Source organism: Neodiprion fabricii, chromosome 1 (assembly GCF_021155785.1).
Source record: "Neodiprion fabricii isolate iyNeoFabr1 chromosome 1, iyNeoFabr1.1, whole genome shotgun sequence".
In the NCBI taxonomy this organism is placed as follows: Eukaryota; Metazoa; Arthropoda; class Insecta; order Hymenoptera; family Diprionidae; genus Neodiprion; species Neodiprion fabricii.
In genome coordinates, this window is record NC_060239.1 from 58,535 (window position 1) to 81,313 (window position 22,779).

The 22,779-nt window shown below is 39.1% G+C and overlaps 3 protein-coding genes and 1 long non-coding RNA gene across 5 annotated transcripts; 3 read left to right on the plus strand and 1 right to left on the minus strand.

Moving 5' to 3' along the window:
* Positions 1-2,488: 2,488 nt before the first annotated feature.
* Positions 2,489-15,966, minus strand: LOC124188142 (ankyrin-3-like). Its single transcript, XM_046580605.1, has 11 exons — positions 15,828-15,966; positions 15,617-15,669; positions 12,676-12,777; positions 10,562-10,694; positions 9,807-9,970; positions 9,531-9,686; positions 8,409-8,537; positions 6,406-6,603; positions 5,765-6,061; positions 3,928-4,125; positions 2,489-3,005 (listed from the first exon to the last, which is right to left on the minus strand). Exons 2-11 carry the CDS (start codon positions 15,665-15,667, stop codon positions 2,763-2,765), a joined length of 1,671 nt encoding a protein of 556 aa, XP_046436561.1. The 5' UTR covers positions 15,668-15,669; positions 15,828-15,966; the 3' UTR covers positions 2,489-2,762.
* Positions 10,837-12,884, plus strand: LOC124188168. Its single transcript, XR_006872253.1, has 3 exons — positions 10,837-11,088; positions 12,422-12,459; positions 12,733-12,884. It is a non-coding gene; the product is annotated as an uncharacterized LOC124188168 (long non-coding RNA).
* Positions 15,967-18,771: 2,805 nt separating the features above from the next.
* LOC124188162 (protein NDUFAF4 homolog) lies at positions 18,772-20,675 on the plus strand. Of its 2 annotated transcripts, XM_046580652.1 has the most exons (5): positions 18,772-19,054; positions 19,203-19,373; positions 19,483-19,574; positions 19,656-19,878; positions 20,455-20,675. In XM_046580652.1, the coding sequence occupies exons 2-5, from the start codon at positions 19,229-19,231 to the stop codon at positions 20,580-20,582; spliced, it is 588 nt and encodes a 195-aa protein (XP_046436608.1). In that variant the 5' UTR covers positions 18,772-19,054; positions 19,203-19,228; the 3' UTR covers positions 20,583-20,675. The 2 variants fall into 2 exon arrangements, with proteins under 2 accessions (XP_046436608.1, XP_046436609.1); XM_046580653.1 differs by lacking the exon at positions 18,772-19,054 and having other exon boundaries at positions 19,061-19,373; positions 19,486-19,574.
* A 133-nt stretch (positions 20,676-20,808) lies between these two features.
* LOC124188164 (transmembrane protein 138) lies at positions 20,809-22,771 on the plus strand. The gene is made up of 4 exons (XM_046580657.1): positions 20,809-21,386; positions 21,497-21,569; positions 21,659-21,833; positions 22,035-22,771. The coding sequence occupies exons 1-4, from the start codon at positions 21,202-21,204 to the stop codon at positions 22,139-22,141; spliced, it is 540 nt and encodes a 179-aa protein (XP_046436613.1). The 5' UTR covers positions 20,809-21,201; the 3' UTR covers positions 22,142-22,771.
* Positions 22,772-22,779: the final 8 nt, after the last annotated feature.

Genomic DNA, 22,779 nt, shown 5'->3' on the forward strand with positions numbered 1-22,779 from the left:
AATTCAATTATACGTTTTCATCATTCTCAGAGAGTGTGGCGAAAAAAAAAATAAAAAATTCACGCCCTTTTGCCACTAAAATCGCATTTTTTGCGAACACGGCCTTATGGCATCAGACCCGTGATATGAAACTGCATAAATAATGATAGAAAGGAACTTCCATTAGCCATGTCGTTCCATAAAATACTTCGCCTGAAAGAGGGAAACAAAAATCAACAGCATTTACGATTTCTTCAAGTTCAGTAAGCACCGCGCGGTATACCTTGCAAGAATGATTTGTTGACTCACCTTTCCTCTTGCATCTAACACGTTCCCCTTTTGCAGGAGAATTTTTGCCACGCTCATGTTTCCATACTTTGCCGCGATATGCAGAGGTGTAAAGCCGTTTTTTGTAGTAGCCTTTATCGATGCATTGTTTTCTACAAGTATTGCTGCAACCTGCAAACATAGGTGTAGTAAATAATGCGAACTGCATACAGGATAATATGTCGCCCATCCCGAGAGTGTCACAGTTGTATCTCTGTATAACACGGTGTATACCTCGGTATTACATCAAATGTTATACCTGTATATAAACATTTGATATACCACAAATATAACATTTGATGAAATACCTAGGTATTACTAGGTGCAACGCCTATTTGCGCTGTATCGAGCATATATCACACACAACTATTGCACCAGTGTGTCTATTCGCTATGCCTACGGCTTATCTACCTAATACTTCATGCACATACATATGAACTTTACCCGCGATACGACACATTCCATTTTCAATGATTACAGTAGTTTTCTGCATTCTGACTGTGGTTATACTGTGAATTCCGCGAAGTAGGAGCCGGAATAAAATATATTCGTTTGGTCAAAATTGTCGAACAATGAGCTAGACGGAGATTCGGAACTGTGCTATATTATCGCCCCCATCGCATGGCCCGGGCATACAAGGCATGACGTCGTCGGTTCAGTTATAATTCAAGTTTAATTTGTCGTAGGGTAAATAAAATATCGTTTGTTCACCAGATACGCTGTACAAATACCGTTTAATTTCAGTTTGACGAAATCAAGGCTGGATTCATTTCGAAGCGGCAATGCCTTATAATGATGAATTTTTGTATGCATTGGTATTCCATGAGAATCAGTTTGTGAAAATAAACAGCTTAATTTAGAAATCCAACCACAAGTACCTATGGGGCTTTTGCATCAAATAACCTGAAATATGATCTACAAAATGAACTGACAAGAGTCAAGTCTGGCAACGTATCGATTCTGGAGTAATATTTTTCGCCTTTGTTACATGAGAGAATCCAGCCTGGACGTACACATTATAGTATATTCTCTCTACCAGTCTCTAATTTTCGGATAATCTGGACATTATTAAATAGCCAAAAACAAGGTGAAAAAAAACTCGGAAACAACAAGAGAGCGGGACCGTTGGGACGCATAGGTGGAAATGTAGTTTATTTCATTGTCAGCCATATTGCCACTGTTTGTTATCAATAAAAAACAAAAATGTATTTGATCACAATTTCATCGTATTTTTAATTTCTTCAAAATTGATTTCGAGAAATGTTATCCTTTCAAAGTGTATAACTTTCACCATTTTTAATATTTTTAACTGAAATTTGGTGAATATATTCATTGTATCATTGTGAACAATGAATGGCGCGTGTCATGTTCGCGGGGCTTTGTTTCCGAAAAATCCGATCAGGCCCCAAGATGAGGCAATTTTCGGACAGGCTCTTTGATTCCGCGCAATACTGAATTCTTTGGTGACAAAAAATATTCAGTTGAAGCGATTACACGCAGTTAATGGCGGGTATCCTCTTCTTCAAACGGATCGTTGAGTTGACACAACTGAAAATTGTTTGGGACTGACAAATTTTCAATCAAATTAACTGCATAGTTTGAATAACTCATCCGGTTGACTTGACTTGACAGGATTTGTTGTACGTTAACTACGTTATATTCATTTTCACAAAATAATGATTGAAGCAAAAAATGTTCCACCAGCTTAATCTATTCGGTTGATTTCACGACCTTTTTCTCTTCGAGTACCTATATACTTCTGAGCAGCGCATTGCCGACTCAATCAGAAGCCGAGTACAGCGATACGGTGCATATTGGCTGCACGCCAATCTAACAGCTGTGATACCATTAAGGATTGACTGTTTTCTGTCACTGGATTAGAGCCCTTGTGCCCTGTCTATCTTTATCTTGTTACTCGGCTACAACCGTTATAATGCTAAAGGATGCGCGACGCGCTGTGCGCAAGTACATGATTCAAGTGTGAGCTCGCAAATACGACCTTTACATATGTACGCGCTCGTGGTTAGATCCTGGTGGCGGAGGGTTTTGCACGATCACAGCGGTATCTGCCAGCGAAAAAACTGGAACCATATCTTGAACCAAAGATTACGCTTCTCCCTTAAGGCTCTGCGGTTCTAGTCCGTCTCGATATTGAAAAGGGTAGCAAATAAAGAGTTGCGAATACACAAACAAATCATATATTTATTCAACTACCAACGACAAAATGTACGAAAATGGAGATATGATACATGAGAAAGAAAGAGAGAAATAAAGTACGTATATGCGTGACTGATGAGATGGGGTGGGATGGGCTGGGCTGGGGTTCGTCCATGCCAATTTTGATATTATGAAGGAGAATAGGTGTATGCATATAATTACAACTAAAAGCTCATATTGTCTCTACAGCGGACGAGATGAATTCTTATATAAACTGAATGAAGTGAAATGAAATGAAATTAAATTAAATATTCTTGGTGCCGTGTCCAGAAGAGATACATACTATTATGTGCGTTGATATAGTCGGCTAATTTGGAAATCTCCATGTACGTTACCTCCTCCTGTCCCTCCTTAGCCGCGATATGCAACGCCGTGTACATGTCCTTGGTCGCCGTATCCACAGCAGCCCCGTGCTGCAGGAGAAGCATAACGATGTCCACGTTCCCAAGTCGAGACGCCACGTGCAACGGCGTTTGTTGTTCCTGAATAAACACCGGTAGACATCCGAATATAATTCATCTAATACTATAATAATCCACGCCCGTGTCACACCCACAAATAGATATGTATCACAAATTGTGTGGGATCAACGCAATATGCATATTGCGCGCAATTTACTATCACGCATGGTATACTTCATTCGTTTCTAATCAGCAGCTCAAAGATTCCGAGGCCCACGCGATATTTATGAAAATGAGATGATTTTTAACTAGTTTTTTTACTCGCCGACGGACGCATCGGCCACACTACAGTTTGTAAAAAAAAAAAAAAAATCGCAATTCAAAGGTCAGACTCATTGCCAGAATCAGCGACCGCAAGTAGCCGTGATTATAACGACGCAGGTGAAAATCCGCGTAGTCGCAGACGGCAAATTATTGGGCGCGTTGGACATCGACCGTCAGCTTATTCAAATCTTACGACGGTATAATAGAACAAAGGATGTAATACCGTTCAGTCTCACTAACCCATCATTTTCTGAAGAAATGAATTTCGAAGCTAAGCATGTTTTTTTTTTTTTTTTCTTTGCCGCAGAGCGAGAAGGCAAACGGAACGCGGTGAGCAATTTGTTTCAATTCGATACTCCACTCCCGATCTTGTATTTTATTGAAATAACGGTGTGTGAAATAATTGTACCTGTAACAGGACCTGACAACGTGGAAATTAGGTATGACCAGCTTACCATTGATCACCACTCACGGGGATGGTTGAATGAAAAAAAGGCATCGGAATAAAAAGAAACCTGCATCAGCTGCAATAAGAGCTGAAATTGGTTGGCTTCCATTGGAACGGGACAAGTGCACTTAATTTGCTTTTCTACCCCTTGCCCTTGAGACTGCATGTAATCATATGACAATAGTAGTCCGGGGAGATCGAAACGAGCCTCTCTATAATAAAATATCTTACCCTGGCACGGGCGTCAACTTTGGCGCCATTTCTTAGCAAAATTCGTATAATGTCAGTCTGGTTAGCTCTAGCCGCAAGATGTAACGGTGTTTCGCCTCGCACCGTTGGGACATCAGGATTGGCTTCGTGCTGCAGTAAGAATATAACGATATTCATACACCCCATAAAACTGGCCACGTGCAAGGGCGTCAATCCAGACTGGAAAACATAAGAATTGTAGAAAATTGAATGATGTCATATAATATAGGTATAAGCTGCGCCCACTTGGCTTTCTGGACACGATATTACAATTCCTTATAATGGTATATTATGGCAAAACCGATTTCATTGGATGCCATAGTATCTACTATAGATAGCTGTACACCTGAATAACGTCGGATCTAACCTCTCTAATTTTAGCAGGAAAGCAATAAATTGGAGTTTGCCATATGATAACACACAACGTGTCAGCTCCAGGTGTCGCTATAGCGCTGGTTTGGTTTTAATACCATTTTTCCCATAACAATATTGGGAAACATCAATGGTTAGTGCCTCATTTTTGATCCGCTGAAACGCAGGTAGCCAGATTTGACCTTACTCTGGTGTACCTCTTACACTGGAAATCATTTTATGTCCGATTACTAATTAGCATTAATCGTACTTATTGGCAATGCTCTGGGCAAGCAATACCAGGTAATTTTGTGCAATGATTTCATTTTCGACTCTAATGGGAGCACAATATTAATTGAGCACCAAGAGCCGTGGCTGCTAGAAATACTAATTGGGTGACAAATTCACGGCCGCTGCCATGTTCGGTTCGGTTACTGATCGCGGGCCAGAACAATATGGCCTTCTGTATACTCGTTGATTTCATGCAAAGCCCCCATAGGGAGCTGTCATATTGTAATACGAAAGTCGACAAACTCTAATGTGGGTGATCGAGGTACCAAAAGTCGTACATGCTGTTCGCAGAACCATCTAATTGAGTGGGAAATTCACTGTACCTGACGTAATCAGTTCGGTCGTTGGTCGTGCTAGACCACGGGATGTAGTAACTTCATAGCGGTGTTGTGCATGAAAAATAAGGACAGTAAAATATAATTGCTACAAAGCGCATATCGACCAAGCTATGATGCGACAAAGGCAAATAGTTATTTTATTGTCATACATTTATCCCTACCTCCCATTAAATAAAAGCTAGAAATTGAGAGGTTTTTTGAGGTCCCCAACTCCAAATCTTAGCTCTAAATTTGGGAATTCAAAATGGCAAATCCAAGGCACTTGACGGAAATGCAACAAGTTATCTTATTTCGATGAAACTGCGTTACCACGGCTTTTCTGAGATCACTGATTATAAATCTGAAATCAATATTTAGAAATTCGGAACAACCAACTCTTTGAATCCACTATTCTGAATTTCTCAATTTCGAACTTAGACGCGTAACCGGGTTTCTCATAGACCCCTGGGTAGGTACCAAGCTTCAGCCAACTGAATGTCTGAGAAAATGGACGATTTTGAAATATCGGGTCAATTGTAGGTAAGGTAAAATGTATGTATATCAAATAGGAAAAATAATTATACCGTTGTCCTATCGATACCTTCGTCACATATTTGCGATAACGAAATTTCACTTGTACTTTACTATCCTCATTTTGCAGGCCTCGGATGAGGTGACTCCGTTGTGTAATATTGAATTGCCCCGGCCCTTGCTCGCAGCATTCACATTTCATTTAACGCGCATCGCAATGGGTATGTGTAATATGCTCCCGGAAATTACTTTCTCACACAGTATCGGTGAAGGTACGTATTTTACGTATACTATACCTACGCATTTACATGCAGCCAGAAGTTGTTTACCTCGGTAGTAGATTCGATGGAGGCACCGTGCTTGATGAGGAGCTCAACTACTTTTATACGATTCTTCTTGCAGGCGATATGAAGGGGAGTGAACCCATTCAAAGCCCGCGCGTTCGGATCAGCTCTGCGGTCCAGGAGGAGTTTAGCGACCCGCACGTGGCCGCAGTGGGCTGCTACGTGCAGAGACGTCAAATAATCTATGGTCACCTCGTCCACCGGTGCCCGGTGATACAGAAGAACCCTCGCGGCGTCCACGTGATCCCCTTGCGAAGCCATGTGTAGAGGCGCCAAACCATTCTAGTAACACATATTACCTAGTGTAGTGTAAATATGCAACATCTCATATCCGCATGTGATATAACGTATAGAGCAGGAGCTTGATGTTCGGCCACAGTGACGAAAAAGTACGAATGGAATATTTTTCAAATCCTCAACAAGACGGCAAGGGCCTTTGTCAGGCAGACCTGCTTGGGTTCTTATTGTCAGGTAAAAACGCGTGGTTAGAAAGGGTGTTCTCAGAGACGTTCGTGGGTAGATCCCATTATTAACATTTGGTGCACGAATACTCACATAATGGGATGCAGTGTGATTATAGAAGTACGATCATTAAATTAAACACAGTATCGGAGCGTCCTTCTCACCTTGGTTCGTGCACTGATCGGTGCTGAATTTTCAAGAAGAACTGCAACGACTTGATCGTGCCCCGATCTTGCCGCACAATGTAACGGCGTCAAGCCATCTCGTGTCTTTGCGTCTATCGTTGCTGAGTTTTCCAACAATAACTTCACCATATTGATCTTTCCCCATTTGGCAGCGACGTGAAGTGGACTAATGTTGTGCTGCAGTCAAATATGAGGGATTCTCCGTCAACTCGGCCACTTTTTTTTCGACCATCTCAGATCTGCCCCTAACTGGTTATATCAAAGTACTACTAAAAGGTACTCTATGTGAATCTTTTCAGATTTTCATTATATAATTCATTATTTGTGAAATTGCCGTTTTTTTTTTCAAATGAATATATCACGCAAACTTGGAGTAACTGAAAAAAAATGACTATTCATAAAAGTTGTAATTTTTTATTAGCTTTCGAGAGGAATTTTTGAAAAAATTTTTACGTTCCGGTAACGCTGATTTTTTACCAAAAAAGGAAGAAATTATTTTTTTTATTCAAAAAGGACCCTTTTTTTTGCCGACAAAATTACAGGGTCTTCCAATATGTGTGACAATATCGCCAAAAAATCGCCAGAGCGGCACGGATCGGGGTTGTAGGGTAAAAAAAATGAAGCCATACAAATTAATTTTTTTATACCGGAACCTCGACCGAGTTTGTTTAATTTTTCTGTAATTTTTTCAGCAAAAAAAAAAAAAACGGGTCCTTTTTGAATAAAAAAAATAATTTCTTCCTTTTTTGGTAAAAAAATCAGCGTTGACGGAACATACAAATTTTTTCAAAAATTCCTCTCGAAAACTAACAAGAAACTACAACTTTTATGTGGAGTCATTTTTTTTTCAGTTACTCCAAGTTTGCGTGATATATTCATTTGAAAAAAAACGGCAATTTCTCAAATAATGAATTAGAAAATCTGAAAAAATTCACATAGAGTACCTTTTAGTAGTACTTTGATATAACCAGTTATGGGGCAGATCTGAGATGGTCGAAAAAAACGTGGCCGAGTTGACGGAGAATCCCTCATATATTATTCTTGTTGTGGAAACTAATACGCTCGTGGAAACGATTAACGGGCCCGCATAATTTTCAACGACCTAGCACGATTTCGACCCAGACGCCTGTACATCCTTATATTAAGCTCCATTCCCCAGATTTAGTCTATACGCATTTTGATTCAAGTAATTCTATCTTTCAGCCATCCATGCCAAATTTGTAAAGTGAATCTCGAAGCTTGCGTATAGTGATGCGCGACGAACGATTGTTTGTTTTCTTAAATTTCCTCTGCGATTTTTGCTCGCCAAGTTATCCAGCATCAGAAGAAAGAATTGCCTCTCTGAATCTTTGATCAAAAATTACCCGCGATGTCACTGATAGATTAGACAACTTTCCAAAAATGGCCCTTAGAATTCGGTGATCGAAATTTAAGCTTAACCGCGACACAGCTTCTGTAAAAATGGCAATCATGTGTTCCCGTGTTATCATCTTGAAGAATAGAGATTTCCCGTGAAAAGCCTCTTTTCAATTTCTCCTAGGTATGTCCTTTAATACCAAAGATAAACTCGAGTCAAAGAGGATTTTTTCTCTTGTTACGTAAGATCAAAATTTTTTTGAAAGTATTTTTTTGGTTACTTCGAAAATCTAAAAAAAAAAAAAGTTGTTAATCGTGCATGATTGCGCGTAGTCGAAGGTTCACTTTACAGATTTGACATGAGTGACTTAAAAGGTAGGATTATTTGAGAAACAATGAGTATAGACTAAGTCTGGAGAATGGAGCTTGAAGTCAAGATTTTCAGCTTCAAAATCATTTTTCATTCGAGGTATCATCTGTACCACTCTGATCAAATATTCGACAATTTAATACCACTCAATTATTTCCCGTGACAGATATGCTGCTAAAAGTTTGTCCCTACGTGTATAACGTAGGAATACAGGTATACATTTACACAAGTCTAATCAGAAGTATAATTTTCTTACCTTAGCTAAGTAATTCACATCTGCTCCCCTCTTTATTAAGAGACCTGCAATTTCTTCATTACTGTAATGCGCTGCAATGTGCAGAGGTGTGAACCCACTCTTTGAAGTGACGTCTGGCTTGTGATCGTTCTGCGGGTATTTACATAACTGTACTAATGTTGAGTAAGGGTTAAACAAAAATTAATTATCTAGTTTGTTCGGTGAAATATTTTGCTGATTTTGTACCATTAAAGTTATGCGATCGTGTGATTACAGAGAAATGGATCAGTTTTCTGGAAAAATGAAGAAAAATATTGAAAGAAGAAAGTAGACTGCTGCTGCTGAATCCAGAAAAGTCACCAAGCATTCAGGTAGTAAAGTGCCGAAAAGCGCTTCGGATAAATTCGAAAAATTTACATGAAACTCTAAATATCTCTACACAAACTTGCGCAAATATATTTTATTGTCTTGCAATATAAGAATTACACGTGAAATTTTCATCCAGATAAATAATGTAATTTGAAAATATACTCAAGAAATGTGTCAAAACTTTAAAATATTACTTATAGTTTCTTTTTTGTCAATTATACAGGCACCAATATAAAAGTGTCTTGTCCGGCGGACTAAGCCACCTAACTTGTATGTTGTTGGACATGCTGAATCTGAATCCGGTGTTGTATATACGGTGGTATATACGTATATTATACTTCGAGCTATGTGTCGGATATTTTCACTCTACCTGCGCATCGAAAAATTTTGCAATGTCGAAGGCAACGAACTAATGTTTCAGGCAGTATGTCCGAAAACACATGGGTATAGAGATACTTTTTTTTGTGTGCCTGTATTGTCGACCAACCCTTTACCCGTGACTCGGAACTATAATCGCAACAGTCGAGTGAATCCCTGACCGCCCAAAAATACATAATATTATGTCGCGGCGACAATGATAAACATTAGAATGTCTCGGCAATTGGTGTGTTGCACTTTCTCTGCTTCTTCCTTTTTTTCACCTCTTTATTCAACGGTATAAATCATATACCATGAGGATTCGGTGAAGCGTCCCGCCCTTCTGCAGGCCAATTATAGTAGAGTACGCGGAGAGATGTCCCCCTGAATCCTCGCGATATAAAATCCATGGCTTACCTGTAATAACAAATCTGCGGCCTTGCAATCATCCTTCTTAGCCGCTATATGAAGCGCGGGTAGCCGAACTTTACCCTTGGAATCGTTCTCCAGTAATACGCTGACAACCTTATCGTGGCCCTGCTGCATTGCCACAGCAAGTGGTGTGAATCCATCCTATTATACATAAGTGTGATATACTAATCTGTCATAATTAGGTACATACAAACATACATACATAGGTATGGGTCGTTTGTAATAATCAAATTTTTTGCCTATACAAGCAAATTCTCGCACCTCAGTCGCTAAACTTTGATTGGCCCCGTTACAGAGTAGTATCTTGACAACTTGATCGTGGTTTTCTTGGGCTGCCATGTAAAGAGGTGTAAAGCCATTTTGAGACTGTATGTTTACGGTAGATCCGTGCTGTAGAAGGATATTCACGATTTCCACTTGGCCGGCTATAACGATATGACAAGTTACAAAATTATGTAAGAACAACTGACTGACAATGATTAAAATACAGTATGACCTATGCAGTAGAGGGCAGCTCTTTGCATAACGAGAGTCATCGCGCCCCGAAAAGAAGTAGTTTTCAGTGTTTTGATACGGACTTTCGTAAGGTACTGACGAACATAAAGGTGTAAACCGACACGGCTGAGCAGTTACTTGATAAACTTGGTCTGGATAATACATTTCGCATAGTATGCATAAGATATACAATGTAGTTGCGAGTGTGCAGCTTCATTATGCATTTCCTAAAATAAAACCGTCTCATAGATCCTCGAAGTAGGTGATACGTAGACGTATGTTATGAAACATTAGGAATGGTACTACATGTTGCATGTTACAAGTGCGGAAAGCACCGAATCGAGATGTTTCTTTTTCTAAATTACCCCGAGATGTCGTGTTTACAACAACGAATTATGGTCGATCGACACATTTCTTCTCCGGCCGCTCTCTGTATGCGGACAATTTGTTGCGGACAGAACGTTGCGTTGAAAAATATTCAAGTATCCTACGCATATAATATACGTAACGAATTGCCTTACCTAACGAAGCTATGTGAAGAGCAGTATTTCCTTTCTTTGTTGCGGCATCGACACGAGCACCACGCTTCAAAAGTTCTGTCACAATCTCCACGTGTCCATCCTTTGATGCCAAGTGCAATGCATTCAATCCGTTCTGTAAGACAATTAATATTTTCTATATAGTATACATAGGTATAGTACCTTATATACTGATAGTCATATACATATAATAATAATAATTCCTTATTAATCAAAATTATATTTGCAATCGGTGAGAGGAAGTAAGGAGTATAGCAGGAGTTTTTTGGCAGTCGTAGTAGAAACACCCGCATTTGCACGAGGGACAAGTGGAACTGCCGAAAACCTTGTCCATGTATAGCCGGACACAAGTCCAAAGCACCGACCAGCAACCCAGCGCCTAAATGGCGCGACCCGTCCTACATTTTTGCAAGTTGCCGCTCAGGGCCGAATGGACAGGCCAGGGATTTGAACCCGAGCCCTTTCACTTCGCAGCCACGAGTGCTAGGACCTGATTGTGAGCTACTACGGTCGGTATATAGGTATATAGGTGTATACATATATGCATATGTATAGAGGGCAGGCTTGTAAAAAACATGAGAAATTATAAAAGATTAGTTATTATTTATGACTGGACGTCAGACCCAAGTGAGTGAGAGAGAGAGAGAGAGAGAGAGAGAGAGAGAGAGAGAGAGAGAGAGAGAGAGAGAGAGAGAGAGAAAGAGAGAGAGAGAATGAATGAATGAATGAATAAGTTTTATTATGCCCTGGAGAAAAGAAAAACTCCGTGGGCAATGGGTACATGAAAAAAGATTAAATATAATGTAATAAGACTTAACCTAGGCTTAAAACTAAGAAAACTAAGAAAACTAAGAAGAAGCATACAGAGTACAGAGTCAAGACGCGGAGAAACCGCGAGCGAATATAAACACAAATAAAGCATAAATGTAGCACAAATAAAGCATACAAATAGTGCAAAGAAAAAGAAAGAGAAAAAAAATAATAATAAAAAATAAAAAATAAAAGGAAAGAAAAGAAAAGAAAAGGAGAGTGGCAAGCAAGCCGATTTACCGCATGCAATGAAAGAGAGAGAGATGATTGTGAGACTCTTCGAAATGTTCTTTCTTTTCAAGATTCAGCCGACGTTCCGTTCGCTTTAACGAAACGCATTTCAGTTCATTCGTAATATGAGGACTCGGTGGACCGGACCCTATGGGTATCTTGAAGGGTCTTCGTATTATACCATTGTACCTATTTATATTGCATATGCCCTGTGCTAACTGATGCATATAGTTTGACCTCACGGTTATCGTTGAGGGCCCCGCGGTGTGCTGGTTCGTCACAATATCATTTTACCGCACGCGCGTCAAGGTAGTTCTTTCTATCCGTAGATAACGTATACCGATTCTTTTTCTGACGGCTGATTGAAACCCGAAATGTCGAGAATTTAATCTCCAGGCTATACCCGCAATTCTTATAAATATGTTATAGGTAAGTAAAAGTACTGCTTCACAGTTGTCTCAGACATTTGCAGCTTTTAAATCAAATCATCAGGAAGTGGCTGCGTCAATGACATGTTTGGAACATGTTAATTCCAGATTTCACTCTTCGTAAATTCCATTACATCTCTCTCGTTAAAGTTGACCTGTACCGTATACCCCGTAAATTCTCAACATCACTTTACTCATCTTCTCCTAACTTGTTGAACATTTACTTACACCTATGGCAGCCGATGTGCCTGCATTTGAACCTTACAATCCACGTCTAGTATACTAACATTAGCAACATCGTATCCTTGAACTACTTAGTACTTGATACTATTTTGTGGATCTTCATCATATTCTATTTTATTCTATCCCGCAGTTCGTTCCGGCCTATAATCTGTCAGAGGCTAACACTAGGTATGTTTCAAAGTATGTTTCATCTAGGTACAGTGTCCGATCGATCCCTATTATATATTCGGAATTAATTCTGGGAGTTAAAAATTCAAAGCTTGTAAATAGTTAGTGTGATCTTCAAAATTTGTATCCCATATGTTAACTACTGTACGTTACAACGATAGATTTAATGATGGACAATGGGGGAAGGGGTGTTAGCGGATAATCGGCGCATCTTACCGAATTAGCTGTATTGATGTCCAAATCTGTATCCAGATATTCCACAACTTTTTCCAGATTTCCGGATCGAGCAGCCCGTAGGAGTGCCGTCGTATCATCAGCCTGAAAGATATATCAAAGACATAATTGTTGTTGTTGAAGGAATTATTACATATTTATAGTTATACTATTTAGTAATGTACTCAAAGAAGACTCGTCGTACGTGCCGGCATGATGCGTACATGCAGGGTACATCGGGTGAGGTTCATGCTGTCACTGACACATGACATATTTTCCCGTCGTATCACCCCGTATACGCGAACGAACTCGTTGTTGCGTGATTGGATCGAATTAGCTGGACGAAGTATATTATACTGCACAACGCAACTGGCATATTGTGCTACCCCGGCTACGTATTCGCAGTGCGGAATGGACGTGGTAGAGATATTTTAAAAGGCGATCGCCTTTAATCGAATAATATGTCGAGAAGAAACCGGTGTGTGCCAAAGTACAAGATGTGAAAACCAATAAAATAAATGTGAAAATGAATTTAAAAATGATATTACCATAGCTATATTATAATATTACAGGTATGTACATTTGCGACTGTAGGTATACTATCGAGAGAATGACAAAATTGGTATCACTAGTTATACCACGTCTGTATTTAAGCGTTTGACGGGGTTGTATGCTGAAAATTTTAACACATCGTTACAGCCATACCATGGTAAGTTCTGCGAATCATCGTATGTGTGTAGCCGGCATGCATATTGCACAGTATACAAGTTTTATAAATAAAGAATAGAGCTGACGTCGATCTGATGTTGATACGAGAACGATTATTCGATTCTGCCAGCACCCTCGTATAGGTATTCTCCATTCCCGGTAAGAAATCAAATACACCTATTTTATAGTATTAATGTACCGAATCGCTAAATCACCTGATTCGTGTTATCCGTGACCATGATCTCGGCTCCGATATGTCTGTCTCGCAGATCGACGGGTGTCCCGTCCCGCCTTTCGTCTTCCTACACTATTATCCGAGAAATTTTACGGTACTAGCGCAATGCACTCTGCAAGTGATATACCCGATGAGAATAGGTGGGGCCGCCCGTCCACCCGCCTCGACGGATCGAAGAACAGCGCAGACGCGTCCCTCAACGATTAAGCGCAAACCTAGGGGATGGTAATCGTACAGGGTTCTTTTGAATGAAGCTACATGGTTGGAAGCTGCGTCGCGACATTGTATTCCCCACTAGCGTTAATGCACTACACTCCAGATCGTACAGCCTGCGGAATATATAAGCATTCTTCTCATAATGCGGCTATTACTAGCCAGTCATCCCGCAAGATGGTCATCCGTACAAAGGACATATGTTCTTATTTACCGGGGTTCTTGCTGCAGGAACAAAAAAAAAACGGGAGATTCGTAAAGGTTAACCCATACTTACACACGTACAAAATATACGGCACAATGACTGATTGTGAGAGTGACGGCAATGTCAGCGAACATCCCGTCATATTGTAGTGTACGCATACGGAATGTATCTCTATTTTTGTCCGTTTTATAAGTATACGTATAGAATACGTCGAATACATAAGGCATCGTTAAAATGCGTGATTCTGGCGATCAATAAGAGTTGCGCAGCTGGCCAAGACAAGCAGCGCGCCGCGCCGCGTCGGTTAACTTTATACATACCATACGCATGCCCCCTGATGTTGTTGACATTCCTCACTATCGCTTAAATTATATGTCTGCCAGGCAACAAGACGACACGATTTAATTATCGTATTTGACATGATCGCGTCTTCCGTACCACTCCGTCTCGTGCCTACCCTATAATATTATGGCAGGTGCAGAGAATTTTTCTCATCGTCAAGTTCACCACAATTCCAATTGCGCTGCCGAACATTAAATACGATTTACTTTCAGCTTAGAATTACCTATAAAGTTACCTTTACACTGATCGGTGTAAACAGTGATAGTATAATCGTGGATAATATAATTATCGTAGTCCATAAAGTCATTATAATAATTTTCCATCTGTATTGCCACAAAAGTCCGGGGAATACTGAAATAATACTTAAACCCTTAGCCATGTGGTTTTTACTTTGCAATTAGTTTTAGTTTGATTCCCTCTTTGTCTTACGAAATTACGTGAAACCAGATAAAACCTTCATCAGCGAATAAATTTCTTTCTTTTTCATCCAAACTACATCACTCTACGTAGAAATATCAATTGCGGATAAATATAATACATTACGCGACAAGGGAATAAAGTAGAACAGGTTATTCTCAGGCGACGGTTTACTGGATGAGCGAAGTGAGGGCAGTGATCAACCGAGGGAATAATCGGCTTTTATTCCCATGTTACACGTAGGAATTTATTCCCGACTTAACCGTAACGTGGCCACTTTATTAACTTCAAAAGTGGGATCCACCTACAAAAGCGGAGCATTTTGAATTTGCGGGAAATAATACATTTTCCCCGCAAATGAGGGGAATAAGTAAATTTGCGGGAAAAACATGAGGGAATCACATGTTACTTTTGTTTCGCTTCTCAGGTCAATAAAGTACCTATTACAGGTTAGTCGGAAATAAACAATATTTAATTCTTATCTAAGTAACCGTGTGTAATATGTGACGATTTACCGACATCGTCGCCCCGTCCCTAACATTTAATTTTCGAGGGATAGGCGCATAGGCATAAGTTCAAGATGTACAACCGCTTGTTAAAGTGTAATATACAATCTTATACGAAAATAGACACTCAACTCGGTTAGCTGGAAGAGATCCAAGGAACTAGCTATTGGTTGCCCCGCTTCGGGGGAAAGAGTGCACGTTCATAAAAATAACAGAAATGGATGAGGGGTATGCCTTTGCTATTCATATTTTTATGTTTATACAACGCGTATGTTTACTATCACTTGGTAGCTCATTGACTGCGTAATATCATCTTACCTCCTGTAGCTTTATCGGGATGCTCGGAATGATGTGCAGCTCTCTCGTCATTTCTAAATAATAATTAAACTGCACTCAACTTATATCTGGCCAGTTTCACAAATAGTTGAATAGTAGGTACTATATAATATCGTAAGAAAATGTACAGCACATATTGCATTATAAATCAACATTTATTAATTATTTTTTTTTTCAATATTCGAAAGCTTACCTGAGCAACACCGTGAAGTAATTTATACGAGTCGTAAGCTCTGTGTCGCGAAGACGCAAGTGCGGCCGTGGTAAAAGCAATGGCACATCTAAAATTGCTTATTTATAGATTTGTAAACCGTTGGTCAACTTATTCTGCGCTTGAAACCTGATGATTGCCACGATGTACTATCGTTCACAAGCAGAAGACGTTAATAGATACGCTATGCCCACATGTATTACATTGACGGACCTTTACATGTGATTAATCAACCAATCTTCTGTTACGTAGGCTCCGTTGAAAATATCCAGGTAACCGCTTGGTCTGCGTGTATGTATATCGAAAGCGCAATCACGTAGGAGTTGCTGCACTAACAATAACTTGATAAGTTTTTATATAAACGACGTTTTTATGACTTTATAAACTAATAGATTATACTTGATGTGAGGGAGAAAATTCTGTGGTCTACTCCGATGCTTTACCACAATTACGTATTAATTATCAATACGATTCCTCAGGGCCTCGTGGGACTTATAGGTATGTGCCTAGGTAATCTGTACTTATACGGTCGTACCCACACAGCGCATAATATTTATAAAAATATAAAGTTCATGAAATAATTTTAATAAATATTTCTATATTTATTACAACATATTTCACATGGATATACGATAATTATATTAATGCGTTCGCAATGCTGAAATATGTAAGCATGCAAGTCTAGGTTCACAGCATTTCGTCAGTTCATTTATTCGGCAAACTCACGTAAGAGCTCTAGAGGCTCTAGGACAACGAATAATTTAGTGGGATGTATAACATAACATTACTTGATACCATTGAGTTATCAAGTAATAGATTGAATTTTTAAATTCGACGTAATTGGGACACTCACTTTGGAAGAGAAAAACCTGGGGCACGATGAACGTGATTATCCGTATTTATTTATTACATAATACACATGATTTAACTATTAAAACAAAATAAGTTCTCATACCTGAGGCCCAGGAATTGCGGCGCGCTTGTTCTGAAAGTCGAAATTCACCAGGTACAAGACCTGGAGCCCAGGAACTACAGATCGTTCGTCCTGAAAGTCGAGTCCTGAAAGACGAAATTTACCAGGTAGACGACCCGGAGCCCAGGAAATGCGAAGCGCTAGTCCAGAAAACCGAAATTCACCAGGTAGACGACTTGGAGCCCAGGAACTACGGAGTGTTCGTCCTGAAATTCGAGACTCCACAGGTAAAGGATCTAAGGCACAGAAGCTACGGAGTGCTCGCCTTGGAAGTCGAAATTCACCAGGTAGACGACCTGGAGCCCAGGAACTACAGATCGTTCGTCCTGAACGGTACCCAGGATATAGAGGACTTGGTGCTCGAAATTTGCCGAGCGCGATTTTCGTACGTCCTCTCTACTGCGCGTTTATTTCCGGACTGAGGAATTCTGCTGATTGATTAGCGTGGTCGAATATTATATGAAAAAAAAAAACTTTCGGTAACGTCGAAATGTAATTTCTGAACATCCGAACATTCGAAATTTGGATTTCGAACGTTCATACTATGTATGATATGATGTATGATGTTGGTGTATGATTTGTACCCTTGGTCACATGATGATACACAAGTTCGAATCGAGGGTGCCGAAGGCTATTCGGTAGAAGTAAGCCCTACGCCTGTTGTACACCGGGCTGTTTCTAACAAGAGCATGTATAAGGCCCTTATCGTGAATTTTGGGCAAAATAAAATAATTGCGTTTCACGTTTGATTTCACTTACATGAATTAATCATGAGAACAATGATTGACAAACGAGATCATTCAGTTTTATTTTATTGCTCATTACCTCCTTGGGAAAACGACGGGAAGGTAACGAAGTCCACGCTCGAAGTGAGCAATTTTCCATTCACCTTACGTCCTTACATGCAAGAAAAATTAAGGCGAGGCACAATCCCATGAACGTGTTGAAAAAATATTTTTGCACTTTTCAGATATATCTCATAAATACTCACGACAAGATGCTTCACTATCACTATACACTCTGCAATAGATATCCCCGCGCGATGACCACCGGCTTGCAAATGCCGTGCTTTGTCTCAGAACCAAGAAGAATAAAGTCAATGCACAAACTGCGCGATCAACCTTGAAAACTTCGTTACTGGTAACGTTAACTAAAGATATATTCTTCAGTCAATGCTCGTAAGAAAGTTGACTGAGGCTCAGCAAATGACGAGTGCGTTACTTTTTTTATATGCCGTTTGCGAAATCCATGCGCACAGCTCCATAAAAGATCCATATTCGTGGTGGATCTCTAATAGACTCTACAGAAATCCCGAATGTTTGCGGTGTGATTGAAATCGGTGATGGATATCCATTGGTTCTCTATAAATAACCATGTACGTAAGTGGAAGTACTACAAACAATCACCAAGTGACGAATGACCGCTCTCCTCTCTCGCCAGAAAGAAAGAGCTCCAAATTATAATAAAACCTCAGCAACTCAAATCGGTCAATCCGAAGTTCATCCGGTATCTACGTACTCGGTCGTTCTTGACTGCGTAGTCTATATATATATATATATATATATATTACCCAGGCCTTGGACTTTTTTTCTGGGGCAGAACAAAATGTACATATGATAGTTTCTAATAGTTTCCATGATACGTAAACAGGAGTATTGATGATATGAAAACAACGTCGATTGAAGATATCAATTTCCGCCTTTCACTGATCCGTGAAAGTTGAAGTCACATAACCTGTTCTGAAAAGCATGTAGCACTCCTACCCTTACGGACTGAGAAAACTCCCTCTCTTTCTTCCTATATTAGGTATTAAATAAACAAACAAACGGAAAGAATTCAAAGTTCGCGGGTACATCGCTCTTTTGTAGCGGAATTCAGAAAAGTTACTCATATTTCGAAAATCGCCCAAAAAAATGTGTAATTTTTTGACACGTGTTACTATTCCCATCGTCTCCCGCATTTCAGGGGCCAAAAAGTGCCGAGCTGAAATACTTTTCGCCATTCACAACCACTCAACTATTGACTATTAAACGTCGGGAACTCACTGTCAACACCAACAAATGTTCAACGAGCTATTAAAAACTAAATCCACTCATTCGGACATTGAGGACGGGCTAAGTATATGGAGCTACATTTTTTAGCCTCGCCACCGTGGAGAAAGACTCCGTTCACAAGTCTACAATTGTTATTTTGAGTAACGTCTTCTGTTTTCCGCATCGATACGACGCGAGCCAATGTGAGCCTAACTCTAACCTCTCTAACCTCTCTAAAGAATCTCTCGCAGCCGATGTAGAGCCGGGTTACTTATCCGCGTAGAGCATGTTTATCATATCTCTAAGTCACAAACAAGCCAGTTTTTATGTTACATTCTTGATACGTTTAAGGTAATCAATATTAAGTAGATAGCCAAATGGGAAAGGGAATGTCAATGCTGTCACGACAATTGCAAAGGTTCAATATCGAGAACCGTGCCCACAAAGTTATTTCGAAAGAAAAACCAACTCCCGCACCTCACCACAAACCGTCTGCAAGACAATCTGAAATAATGAACGAAGGCAAGTGTTCGAAACGCCCTGCAAGTATCAACTCAATGAACATGACTTCCTGATTCTTGCTGTTACCATTGCCAAGTAGTTGTACAATCGGCATTTAATAAATTTACAGCAGATTCTGATTTCCTGAAAAAACATAACATGAAAGATGCGAAGCTTGATCATCATCTGAAAAATGTCTACCTTGTATCTCATACAGCAGAGGTAACACTTATCATTCCAATAGTTACATAATCCGTTGTAGATGAGTTGAGTATTCTGTTACGTTATATCTGGAAATTACAGATGATGGAGAAACTTCATGTCAAAAATCCAGATCGGCCTCTTCCCCAGTCCAGAACTGTCAGGGATGACTTGGAGTTTGGCGTTTTTGAACCAACTGAAGTTATGATAGGGAGATGTACTTTGCGCCAAGCTATCAAATTCATAACAGATCATAATACAGAGCCAACAAAACACACTGCTGCTGAAATAGCTGCTGAGTATAAACTCAGTCTCGAATCTACAAGTATGATCAATTTACCACTAACAAGCGTAGAAAAAATTAACAGGCCATCTAAGGGTCATGATTGGAGCGTGCCTGCGATGACACAATTCTGAATGCACCAGCAATCGAAATTCTTTGTTATAAGTTCAATAAGCATGACAGTTTTCTCAGCTTGTTTGAGTTTTCATACATGTTAAACATTAAAGTGGAACATCGTCATGAATTATGCAGTAACTAATTTTTATACAGAGATAATCAAAAACCTGCTTTTTACATCACAAGAGACTGCACTCGCACAGAGAGCAAGGTATTTCGACTAGTTGTATCACATAGTGCATTTAGTCACACATTCCAGCTCTGTATCAAGTTGCACAAGAGTGAGGTTGCCGTTGCTATAACACATAATCTTCAGACAGCTCTATAGTAATGTGGTTGCAATGGACTGCACATTCATGCACTTCTGAGTTGCCAAACTCTGAAATTAATATTAAATTTAATGATGTCGGTTTATTTTTCTAATACAATCACTAGCGAAGCCCCTATCTACCCAAGATACCTGTGTTTTTTCGTGCAATATGAAAACTGATTATTTTACAGGTAATATATTGAAATACTTCAGGACGTTTAAACTCTACATCCCTGAAAAGGAGCTGAAAGAAACACCACTGCAACCTTCGTTGCATGAAAAGATGAAAGATCAGAATAATCCAAAGCATCTGACATAGTAATATGTATGATACTATTAGTAAATGCCTGTAAAATTGTTAGGAATAGTTCTACATGTGAATATTCAATAAAATACGAAAGATGTTTTTGAATTTAGTCACACTTGATCCTAATACGATTATTAACGAATGGTAACGAGGGATAACTTTTGAACCACATTATGCTCATTACAACATGGGGTAAGCTAATGACATTTCAGTGACTTTCCAAGTCTTGATTGATGCATGCTGGTACGTTGGCTAAATATATGTGAAGACAAATGACACAAATTATTTATGACTGCACGGAAATGATGTAGAAATTGCATTGTTTTGCAATTATGCAGGAGATATGTGTTACAACCCTACTAAATATATAAGAAATTGGAATCACCCGTATTTTGGAACATACCCAAAAGATTCAATGGTTAGTGTGAAACAAAGAGCGGACTGTAAAAAAATGGGTCTAGTAAAAATCGCAATAATTTAACATTTTATGACTAAACTATCGATTTTTTCCACGTGTAGTCACTTTCGAGTTTAGTCTCCAACCACAATGGGGTCGCAGTGAGCAAGATGGAGTGCCAGTCTACCATTGCCATGACAACCGTACGAAATATCACAGCAGCTATTAAACTGAATGGAGATAAGACCTAAGTCGTTTTCACAAAAGTTATCCACACATACTAAGATGATCTTCTCTTGGACAAAACAATATACAATACTATTCATACTACAATACATACTTTTGCTTTACGACGCTAGTGTAAATGCAGTTGTTATATTGTGCCAAAACCAGCCGGTTGATGTGCTCATTCTTTATATGCAAGTACACACAACATATCTGCACGAAAACTTACATCTTCCCCACGTTTCGAGACATTTGCACCATGTACAAAGTAATGAAAAGCATACTTTCTGCTCCTTTGTTGCAGAACTCAAGACTTATGTTTAATGGTGTCATTGACCATACTTCTAGGTAGCTTTTTCTCTACCTACATATTTCGGGTGAGTACAGTATTATGCGCATTGTCAGGCAAACGTCTCTGACAGATTATGAATTTTTCATCAAATGCTGTTGTTCCCGTTACTCGTAGGTTGGACTGATATATCTACTATATTCAAGATTTCGCTTGGCAATAATGCTTTGTGTCATTTATATTGTTCTTAGTATTACATTGCATTCTTGGCATATGACTTACCGATGGCCCTCTCCACAAATTCACCATTGGAATAAAGGTTTTCATATTATGTATGCTACACACAGAATAGGTGAGTCACTAACTAAAGAACTATAAATTTTTGCTACTTTTTTGAGCCTATTCAAGGCAAATATAATAACATTAGGATTAACGATCCAAGTATTTTCCATAATCCAACATGATAATTTTTACTTACTTACGCCATAGTTGTTACTATCGACACTTGGCTCTTCCATTGTCAAATATAATCTCACATCAATACACCACGCAGTTGCAGTTATATACTATTACTTCTACAAAAGAGCAACATTGAGTATCAGCGATCCACGACTGTATCAAACGTCCAGCTGGGAACAAAACCAATTGAGTGTTTCCTGATTTGTTGTTTGAATAAACACGTCAAGAATATATTACCATAATTTTGAACTTCATACATTATTGAATAAAATGAAGATGTAAATACAAGTTTTGGGATAGGTAAAGTAATTTCTAATCCAAGATATGGAAAATTCGCACAATTGTCCAATTGCAAGCAATTTGAAAAAATAATATATGCTAATAGAAAATTCAGACAAATTTCTGTCATTGATTCTTAAACTTGTCAATAATCAACATTAAAGATTGTCATGGGCGTTGATTAATTATGAAAATGAAATATAATTCTGGGGTAATCATAAAGATCTATTTGAAAAATACCATGAGGGTGAAAACCCTTTCAATTGGTACGTATAGACGCAAGTATACTATGGTTCTTGCAATGGTTTCCGGATTTATTAAAAAATGTTCACAACTCGCAAGTGTTCGATGACCCAACTACTTATTGCATGAATTTTGGTTGAAATTTCAAGTACATACAAGTTGTAACATGTATTTGGACACAAACACATTACTACGGCCACTCTGTATAAAAGTTCTTATACAACAAAGCCTCTAATGTGCTGACGTATCTGTAACCACAACGTTCTGTTAATTTTCTTAAAACGAAATTTCCAGTTCCGCTTGAAATTGTTCTACAC

Coding starts and splice junctions, on each gene's coding strand:
- LOC124188164 (XM_046580657.1), top strand. CDS start 21,202: ATGGAGATAAGACCTAAGTCGTTTTCACAAAAGTTATCCACACATACT. Junction 21,387..21,496: donor GATGTGCTCATTCTTTATAT/GCAAGTACACAC, acceptor CCTTTGTTGCAG/AACTCAAGACTTATGTTTAA. Junction 21,834..22,034: donor GTATGCTACACACAGAATAG/GTGAGTCACTAA, acceptor TACACCACGCAG/TTGCAGTTATATACTATTAC.
- LOC124188142 (XM_046580605.1), bottom strand. CDS start 15,667: ATGACGAGAGAGCTGCACATCATTCCGAGCATCCCGATAAAGCTACAG. Junction 9,687..9,806: donor ATCAAAGTTTAGCGACTGAG/GTGCGAGAATTT, acceptor TATGTATAATAG/GATGGATTCACACCACTTGC. Junction 4,126..5,764: donor CCATCGAATCTACTACCGAG/GTAAACAACTTC, acceptor TATGTTTTCCAG/TCTGGATTGACGCCCTTGCA.
- LOC124188162 (XM_046580652.1), top strand. CDS start 19,229: ATGGGAAAGGGAATGTCAATGCTGTCACGACAATTGCAAAGGTTCAAT. Junction 19,374..19,482: donor ATCTGAAATAATGAACGAAG/GCAAGTGTTCGA, acceptor ATAAATTTACAG/CAGATTCTGATTTCCTGAAA. Junction 19,575..19,655: donor TTGTATCTCATACAGCAGAG/GTAACACTTATC, acceptor TGGAAATTACAG/ATGATGGAGAAACTTCATGT.